Genomic DNA, 10,439 nt, shown 5'->3' on the forward strand with positions numbered 1-10,439 from the left:
TCGATAAGTCTTCAAAATGAAATAATAATAAATTTGTGTTGCAAAGATGTTGTAGTACCAGTTCTTTTTGCGAGGTCAAGATGACATTCTTTCTTTGGTACCTTTTATGTAAAATTTTCAATCATTTCATCGAAAGTTGTGTATCAACAATTTAGGCTTGCTTTTGGGTGGAGTTTGATGAAGCTCAAGGAATATGAAGCTCGAATTTGAGTGAGCGAGAACTTGTTTGTGAGCAAGTGCAACTCAAAGTTGGCGGCCTCAACAAGTCATGCGATCTTAATACCATGATTGTAACTACTATGCTTGAAGAGTCTAATTATAGACAAAGTTAGGCCTAAATAAATAGCAAGCGGAAAATCTTCATCGACATATAATATGGATGGCTAGGATTTCAATATTACAAAGTTGATGTCTCATATGTGTTGTTTCTTCCTCTTCTCTTCTCTAGTGGTCCTAAGGAGTAAGCTAATCTCATTGACGGTGACAAATAAATCGTACCACCCAAATAGACGAAGGCATATAGGTGTGTAGGAGGATAGTTCTTCATTTGGTGTGATGAATCCAGAGATATGGTTGTATGAGAAGCGCATGTTCGGCATTTGTTTTTATGCAGGACATGGAAGGGACACGAACAAGAGCGTTTTTGTTTTTATGCCGGACATGGAAGGGATACAGACAAAGCGTCCAACATTTCTTCATGCTGGACATGGAAGGGACTCAAACAAAGCATCTAACAAATTTTTTTATGTGAAGCATGGAAGGGACACGGACAAAGCGCTTGCGTGTAACAATCGGCAATGGTTCTATGTTTGAACCGAACCAACCAAACCGCGAAACTGCGACTTAACGGTTCGGTTTCACCTGTTAGAAACCACGGTTTAAATGGTTTAACAGTTTTTTATTTTTTATTATTTTTTAAATTTAAAAAAAAAATTGAAATAAAATGTTTTTAAACAATCTTTTCATTTTCATGCCTTATTCTCACATTTTAGGAAAATCTTTAAATTTTTGAAAATTTAAATAATGAAATATTTTAAAATTTTAAAATTTGACCTAAGTTGAAAACCGAAACCAAACCATGAAACTGCGGTTTTACTGGTTTAATGGCTTAATGGTTAGAAAAATTTGTAATGGTTCAATTCAGGTTTCTAATATTTTAAAGGGTTTGGTTTTGACCCTCTCGAACCGAACCGAACCTTTGCTGATTGTTATCTGAGTGGCATTTCTTTGTGCCGGACATGGAAGGGACTCGGACAGAGTGTTCGGGCGGTTGGTTGTCCGCCCCTTGTGGACACGTGTGTGGCACCTATACGCCGAGAAACCAGTTGTGCCTGCCACGTGGGCGCCTACTTGGCAGCCGGCTTCTGCCCACGTGGCAAGGCTTGTCTGGGAAGCAACACAAGCTCCGTGACGTCGGACGGCACGTCAGCTGCTCACGTGGCACTTTCTCCTCCTGAGAGAGAGAGAGAGAGAACAGACAGAGAGACAATATATGTACTGTATACGGAGAGAGAAAGACATGGAGCTTTGATCCGCCATCGCCATGAACTACACAGACGGAATAGCAAGACTTCCCTGAGAGAGACAGACGGGCACAGGCGGAAAAAAGCAAAGACACCTGTGATTGATTCATCGAATATACAGCCCGTTCTGGAGCTTTTGATCCGCCATCGCCATGGACGACACGGATGAAAAAGCAAGCCTCCTCTGAGACAGAGACAGACGTACAGACATGTGATCGATCGGTAATATATATACGCATAGATAGACAGCGATAGAGTGAAAAAAACGTAGACGGAACTTTGATCCGCCATCTCCATGGAAGAAACAGACGAAGAATCAAGACTTCTTTCCATCCTTGGCGTCACTGCTGCCAATCCTGAAGACATTGAGCGTGATGTTATTGCTGCGGTTAGTTTTTTTGTCCTTCCTCACAGACTTTCCTTCTTCAATCTCGTCTGGTAGAAGGAAAGTTTCGTATTTCCTTCTCAACCATTGACTTGTTTCCTGTGTAGGCGGAAGAAGGAAGGAAGAGAAAAGAACACGACAGAAGAAAGAAAGAAGAACAAACCAAGAGAAGGAAGAAAGGCCTTCCAAAGGAAACACTACAGGAAGACGAGGAGGAGGAGATCCATGGGGATGGTGATGAAGGTGAAGGTGAAGATCATAGTCAAAGAGCTTTGCTTCGGAATCGTCTCACTGCACTTGATCAGGAAATACAGGCTGTAGAGTCTGGCTTGCTATACCTTCAAGAAGAAGATGAAGAAGAAGATGAAGATGAAGATGAAGAAGAAGAAGAAGAAAAGAAAGATGAAGGAAAAGAAGGTAGCGATGAACAAGTGGAAGAAAAGAAACCGCAGATAATGAAGGAAACTACCAATGGAGTTGACGGTCTTAATCTGCAACGAGCACTTGGTGAAGAACGATTAGAAAGCTTGAAAAGAAAGAGAGAAAAGCTGTGGCAGAGGTTAGGTACATTGGAAGCCGATCTTCTTTCTCACAGAGATGATGATAAATCTAAAAACCTTGCAGATCAACATACAGAAAGTGTAAACAAGATTGGAATGCATGTGAAATTTTCCAATCACGAAAAAGAAAGTGCTTTTCCTTTGGAAAACGAGGACGAGTTTGACATTGCTATAGATTCCTCATCTGGTTTTGTTGAAACTGTAAGGAACATTCCTTTTCATGAAGATCTTGAAGGATTTCTTTAATAATTTTTGTTTATAAGACTGCAAAGAGTGTCTCTGCTGTTGTAGAGTGTTGCATATTTATGAGTTGAAGCTTAATGAAGAGCATGGTTGTAAGTGAAATGTGTAAGCTCTACAATTCCTTTTCATGGTAGTCTGAGCTGAGGCTTAATGAACATCAATGTAGGAATTGTGATGAGTTTCCCTTTCAGTAGTTTGTATTTTATGAGTTTAGACTTAATGAAGATCACTCTGCAGAAGTGTAATGTGTGCCCCCATGCAGATTTTATTGTGTTCCTCATTATCTTGTACTTATAAGCTGAGGCTTAATGAAGATCACTGGAAGAAGTGTAGCAAGTGTCTCGTTTCGTGTAAATTTCAATGGCCCAGAATGAACCATAGATCTGAATAGTTTTTGTTGCCTTTGTTGAAATGGTTTTTCTGTTCTTTCATATAGGTTTGAAAGTTTTCTTCAGTATTGTGTGTTTGAGTTGAGGCTTAATGATGGTCATTGCAGGAACGTGATTTTCTGATACGCACTGGTGTGGTCACCCCATTTGATTGTTTGAAAGGATTTGAACGCCGAGTGGAGATGTCAACAATCAATGGTAGCTTGCAAGAAAGCTCTATTGCTAATGCTACTGCATCAATGGCTGCTATTGCGAAGGCTAGGCCAGCTACAAAGTTAGTAGATTCGTCTGAGCTTCCTAAGCTTGCTCCTCTGACTCGAGAATTTCGCCGAATTAAGAAAGTACAACATTATAGTGGCCCTGAAGAGAAGCTGGCCAAATCGATTAAAGGGCAGAGAGAAAAAAGAAAGAGGCCGTTGCCAGATTTGAAATGGAGAAAGAGAATGCAAACAGAAAGTGATGTTCAAGTAAACGCGGAAGATGACCAAAGGGAAGGTAGAAATAATCATTAATTAATTTTCCTTAAATCACCTTGAGTGTGCCATCTGTCTTTGCTAATACTTTGTGGATAACTTGGATGTGTTTAAACAGAAGTTGAAGCCACAGAAATGGAACTATCTGAAGGATCCAAGTTTCCAGACCAGGAGGAAACAGAGATGGAAGATGACGTATTACTTGAAGGTGGCCTACGGATACCCTCTCTGATATATGAAAAACTATTTGACTATCAGAAAACAGGAGTCAAATGGTTGTGGGAGCTCCATTGTCAAAAATCTGGTGGAATTATTGCAGATGAAATGGGACTTGGGAAGACTATTCAGGTTGCTGCATTTCTTGCGTCTTTGCACCACAGTGGCCTTTACAAGCCAAGTATTGTAATGTGCCCTGTTACCCTCCTAAGGCAGTGGAAGCGAGAATTACGGAAGTGGTATGATAAATTTGAAGTTGAGATTCTACATGACTCTGCAATGTCTGGCTTGACAAATTCCAAGGGGAAAGCAAAAGATAAGGTATCATCTGATGATGAAGGAGAAGACTCGAGTGATGATTCAGAATATACACCAAAAAAGCATACACCTCTGAAACATAAAGATAGATGGGATAGTCTAATCAAGAGAATTGTGAATCATAAGTCGGGACTTTTAATAACTACATATGAACAGCTTCGGATTTTGAGAGAGAAACTGTTGGATCATGAGTGGGGTTATGCTGTGCTGGATGAAGGGCATAGAATTAGAAACCCAGATGCTGAAGTTACCCTTGTATGCAAGCAACTACAAACAGTTCATCGTATTATCATGACTGGTGCTCCAATTCAGAATAAGCTTACTGAACTATGGTCCCTCTTTGATTTTGTGTTTCCTGGGAAGCTGGGTGTTTTACCTGTATTTCAAGCACAGTTTGCATTACCCATTGGCATAGGTGGCTATGCAAATGCTACACCTTTGCAAGTTTCAACTGCTTATAGATGTGCTGTTGTGCTAAGGGATCTAATCATGCCCTATTTGCTTAGAAGGTTAAAGTCTGATGTGAATGCACACCTCACCAAAAAGACTGAGCACGTTCTTTTCTGCAGCCTAACAGAGGAGCAACGATCTGCTTATCGAGCATTCCTGGCTAGCTCAGAAGTTGAACAAATCTTTGATGGAAACAGAAATTCTTTGTATGGGATTGATGTCCTCAGGAAACTTTGTAATCATGCTGACCTTTTAGAGAGAGAACATAGTGGTAACCATCCAGATTATGGAAACCCTGAAAGAAGCGGAAAATTGAAGGTATTAGCACAGGTGCTGGATGTATGGAAGACTCAAGGACATCGTGTTCTCATCTTCACACAAACCCAGCAGATGTTGGACATTATTGAGAAGTACGTTATCAATAAAGGATTAACCTATCGGAGAATGGATGGGTCTACACCAATTCGGCAACGAATGGCATTGATTGATGAATTCAACGAATCATCTCATGTCTTTGTTTTCATCCTTACCACCAAAGTTGGTGGATTAGGAACGAACCTTATTGGTGCAAACAAAGTCATAATTTTTGATCCAGATTGGAATCCATCAACTGATATGCAGGTAATAAATCCACTGTTCTAGATGTGCTCCATGCATGGTTTTTGCCACTGTGTACCTTCCTTTCCTATGGTTACAGCATTTGATAACATTTCGCAGCACTTAGAGATTTAAAATTTTCAGCTTTGAGTAAAGGATCTCATCAAGATATTGGTTGTACGAATATGGTATGTGTGTTAAAAATTAACGCTAGATTTCTGATCATTCACAGGCAAGAGAGCGGGCGTGGAGAATTGGACAAACTCGGGATGTAACAGTGTATCGTTTGATAACACGAGGAACCATTGAAGAAAAGGTTTACCATCGGCAAATTTACAAACACTTCTTAACAAATAAAATTTTGAGGGACCCCAAGCAAAGGCGTATTTTCAAGGCCAGAGATATGCGGGATCTTTTCACATTAAACGAAGAGACACAGGAGTCAAGAACTGAGACGTCCACATTATTTTCTGAACTCGATAATGTGGAACTGATTACTGAAAAGCAAAAGATGTCTAAATTAACTCATAATTTAAAGCCAGAGAAAGGCAACACTTCTGTAGAGGGTGATGGCCCACATGAAGATGAATCAAAAATTTTAAGGTGTCTTTTTGAGGCAAATGGGATTCATGTAAGTATCTTGGTATATTCCTCATATCACCACATCACACTTTTTGTCAGAATCTCCTTTTAAAGGGTAACACTTTCCTTTGGACTTCATGCATTATGGGAAAAATTTTGATTTCAATGTTGTTAAGCCATTTATAGGAGCCAGTCGCTAGTATGCATGTTCCCAAACTAGATTTTATTAACAATTCCTGAAATGAGAACAACATGAAAAGCATTGCGCTAGACTTAGCGCACTACCTCAATATTGCAAAGCACAAGCTTTATTGTTATACTATCATATTTATATATTTGAACTTCAAAAATAATTTTGATAAGGTGACCCTGTGAACCTGCATACAACAATTTGTGGGAATTTCTAAAGCCTCTTGCATGATGTATAAAGTTAACGTGGGCACGTTGTACTTTAGCCCATAATTTCTTGTTGAAAAGGTCTGGACTCAACTTTATAGGCAATGCGGGCACTTTTACTTTATGGGCTAAAGTATCTGGACTAAACTCTAGAATGTAATGTCTTGTTGAAGGTCTGGGCTAAAGTTTACTTTCCCCTTGCAGTCAGCGCTTAATCATGATGCTATAGAGTCGATGAATGAATTGGAAAAGGTGACAGTGGAGAATGAATCTTCTAGGGTTGCTCAGAGAGCAGCACAAGCAGTGTTGCAGTCTCGTATGCAAAGAAGTGGGGACAGCGTAGCTGTGCCCACTTGGACTGGCAGGTCAGGAGCTGCAGGAGCCCCTGTAGCACTGCGTAGAAGGTTTGGGTCAACTTCGAATTCTAGAATTCTACCATCATCAACTGCAGAAGGAAGCAATTCTAATCAAATTTCCTCTGGGTCTGGGTCTGGCTCTGGTGGCTTAGGCCGAACCGGGGCAGGTATAGCTGGGAGGTCAACTGGGTTAATGAGCTCGAGAGAGGTTCTTGCTCGCCTTAGAGATCGAGCCAGTGTAGATATGGGAATAGAAGTTGCACAAAGGTATGAGAGACCTCAACAAAGAGATATAGAACCTGCTAACCTTGTTAGGCAGCTGCAGATGTTTATTGAGCAGAATGGAGGCAGTGTTTCTTCAACCCATATTGTTTCGAATTTCAAAGATATGATTCCAACAAGTAGGCTTCCATTGTTTCGGCAGCTTTTGAAAGAGATAGCGGTTTTAAAGAAGGAAGGGGTAGAAGCAAAATGGGTACTGAAAGATGCTTATCAACCAACAAATGTTGAGGACGTAGCTTAACTATCCCATTGTTTGTACCAAGAGTGTCAATCAGCCCAGTGGTAAAGAGAACACTGTCCATGTTGAGTGTAATGGAAATTTTGAGATTGACTACCCAAGTATGTGTATGTCTGTCTATGTTTTAGCCAAGGTTTTCCTGTCAACAGTCAAACGACTGAAGGAAGACATGTACCATATTATTAAGCTCCGACCTTGGTAACCATACTTTTTGTTATTTCATACAAGGAGGATTGTCTCCTAAGTTTTGTAAAGTTGTCACAATTTTTTTGCCAGTAATCAAAGATTATTTGCCCTCTAAACAATAAACCTGAATGATCAATTAATAAGTATGAATGTGCGTGTCTCTTTATGTATGCATATCTAATGAGGTGGGTAGGATGGTTAAAACTTAATACCTTGCTGCATTTGGGTTAACCATTGGGTGTCTCCAACAAGTTCTTCACAGGTGATGTAATTTTCAACAATAAAATTACATCAGATGCATATCTAATGAGGTGGGTAAGATGGTTAGTACCTTGCTGCATTTGGGTTAACCATTGGGTGTCTTCAACAAGATCTTCACAGATGATGTAATTTTCATTGGTTATGGTCTTTGATTGGAAGGAGAAAGAAAGAAGGATATATTAACCTCTTTTAAGAGGCCAAAATGGCCTGTCAGACCAAATAAGAGATTACATCTTAAGTGTTGGCTTGTCTTTGAGAACAACAAATCAAAATAAAATGAATGTTCCTATAAAAAAATTTGAGAAACAAAAGGATGAGATTGTGAAGTGGAAATTGGACACACTAATCAACATTTAACAAAATTATTTCCCTTGGAAACATCTTTCGAATTATGGATTTAGTGCCCAACATATTCAAGGTGCCTCTTTATCTTAATCTAGGTTCTTAAACTTTAAAAAACTCCAAACAACTATTCTCATTATGGATTCCTTGAAGTTTGGGAATTGTTGGTCATCCTAATAGGTAAGGAACAATGGTTGCATGGTATTGGGAATTCGATTTCTCAAAGTTTGTATGGGATTTTTGGAGTGTTTTAACAATGGGGAACATTATGGAATGTAAAACCTAGTGCAGTCAAAGAATGAATTATTCTTTTGTACACCAAACAAGCTAGTGAGGCGTTACACTTATCATCTGCCTACAAGCTAGATAGCTCGCTAGAGGCTACATTGTAGAATAAATGGTGCTACCTTTGTATAAGAATTTTCATGCTTTGGCAAATTATTGCTAGTAGCTTGATGTACTCGTTTATTTTTGGGCCACTCCTTTGATTAATAGAATCATCAAAGATGAGGACAAACCTTCCACCTAGTAACCAAAGAATCCATTACTCAAACTTTCTTAGTGTCTTAGCTAGGAAACTACTTTGTGGTTCTCAATGTAATCAATTAGACTCTTCCTAATGTCTTATCTAAACTAGGACCCCAAAATGCATTCCTCAAAACTATTTTGCCAAGACAATACCCTACTAATTTGTACATTCTTTTGAATAGCAAAAAATGGCACAATATTTTTTATTTTATAATCATGCAATTCATTGTGTATCTATTCTTACATGACCAAGAGTTGCAAAGAGAGTATGTTTAGACGATTCACTTGAATGTGTTGGGTAAGTGATGTTAATGATGAGCAAACATTTTAATACATATATTTTTATAAAAGTGTGAGTAGTTTGCTTTGTGTGAGTTTTGATTCAAAGAAAGATACACAAGTAATTGCACAATATTTTGATGTTACTATCCGGATGCCATTACTTCTCAACAATGCCCTTTATTAATTGAATGCGTATAAACCATTGGTTGGGTTTTCTTGATGATTGTTGTTGACTTTACTTTTTATGCTCTTGGGGATGTACCATACGTATCAAAATATCTCTATGTAGGTCAACAAAAAAGTAAAGTTGAATAATTAGTCCCGACATATCATCGTCTTGTAATGTTAAAACGTTTGAGATACGCAAAAATCGTTGGCCTAAAAGTAGATTACAGTATATACGTTTTTGGGCAAGATATATATTGGCATAGTTTGAAAGTAGATGACATAACCATTTTGAACGAAAGGCCCATGGTATGAAGAGACGCAAGTAAAACATCCTATTTGAGCCAACTTTATGAATGAGAAAAAAGAAATATAATGACACCAACAAGATACAAGAAATCACATAACTCAATGAATTCAATCTCTACTTATTTGGAAGTTGTAGTATTATGCATATCACACAAGTTTGCGCGATGATTTTCAGTTTCAAATTCAAGAGAAATTAAATGCTCTTGATTGGCAAAAAGATGCATGTCATGGAGATGTTCTTCTTCTGCTCTTTCCTTCACAAGACTAGACTCGTTTAATGTCAACTAAAAGTTGGTTTGAAATTTTATTATAATCTCAACGAAATGTGTGAAGTAGATCGTCGAATAACATAAACAAAGCGATCAAAAGTCTATCCCACATAAACACCAACCTCTCATTGGATGTCGATCTCACCTCCAAACTTTGGAAATGTGTGGCATTCAGAGTCTACATAGATGTAAATATGACATTTGAGTTCAAGAAATAAATAAAGATATGGTGAATGATCATGACGAATGGATATCATTCCTTCAAATTTTTGCCCGACATAAAAACCCCTTTGACACATGGGGTGGCATTAGGTACAAATGGCCTTGGCAAGCTATATTCATACGCCTACTCTGGTCCTACAAATATATGCTGGTTTATTCAACTTCTGAACCAACACATGCACACACAAAAAGACAGAGGCTCTTTTGGCACCAGCCCAAGGCAATGGAAAGCCCAATGCTGCTCTAGATGCATATAGGAATCAATGATGGCAAATGTAATCTAGGAGCCTACAAAGGCAACAGACCGACCATATGGACAAGGCAATTACCCGATCGAACGGACCATATGGGCACGTGGTGGCTAGATCAAGCCAACCATATGGACATGTGGTTATTAGATCAAGCCAACCATATGGATAGGCGGTTACTCGATCGAGTTGGCCATATGGGCACGTGGTTACTAGATCAAGCCAACCATATGGATGTGCGTTTAACCGATCAAGCCGACCATGTGGGCGGGTGGTTACCCGATCGGGTCAAGCATGTGGACAGGGTTGGTATCGGATCGGGCTACAGTGCAGAAAGGGTTTTGGGTGTGGCGAGAGGCCGATGGATTGACTTGATAAGACCCTTCTCTATTATGTGAATTGAGGAGGAGGCTATTTCTACAATTTCCTTAAACTATAAGGCCAGAAATGATAACAGCTCTTCTGATCAAGATCAATATGAGAGACAGAGACAAACTCCAGAGAGAGAGAGAGAGAGAGGTAGACAGAGAGACAGAGACAGAGACAGACTCCAGAGAGAGAGAGAGAGAGAGAGGTAGACAGACAGACAGACAGAGAGAGAGAGAGTGTGTGTGTGTGT

General features: G+C 39.3%; 1 protein-coding gene across 1 annotated transcript; it reads left to right on the plus strand.

Moving 5' to 3' along the window:
* The first annotated feature begins 1,532 nt into the window (after positions 1–1,532).
* On the plus strand, positions 1,533–7,317 carry CHR8 (chromatin remodeling 8). The gene is made up of 6 exons (XM_087320363.1): positions 1,533–1,911; positions 2,016–2,669; positions 3,208–3,595; positions 3,692–5,178; positions 5,387–5,785; positions 6,337–7,317. Exons 1-6 carry the CDS (start codon positions 1,819–1,821, stop codon positions 7,009–7,011), a joined length of 3,696 nt encoding a protein of 1,231 aa, XP_087176489.1. The 5' UTR covers positions 1,533–1,818; the 3' UTR covers positions 7,012–7,317.
* Positions 7,318–10,439: the final 3,122 nt, after the last annotated feature.

Source organism: Azolla caroliniana, unplaced genomic scaffold (assembly GCF_043228905.1).
Source record: "Azolla caroliniana isolate FFs.n. ecotype wild unplaced genomic scaffold, voAzoCaro1.0.p SCAF_5, whole genome shotgun sequence".
In the NCBI taxonomy this organism is placed as follows: Eukaryota; Viridiplantae; Streptophyta; class Polypodiopsida; order Salviniales; family Salviniaceae; genus Azolla; species Azolla caroliniana.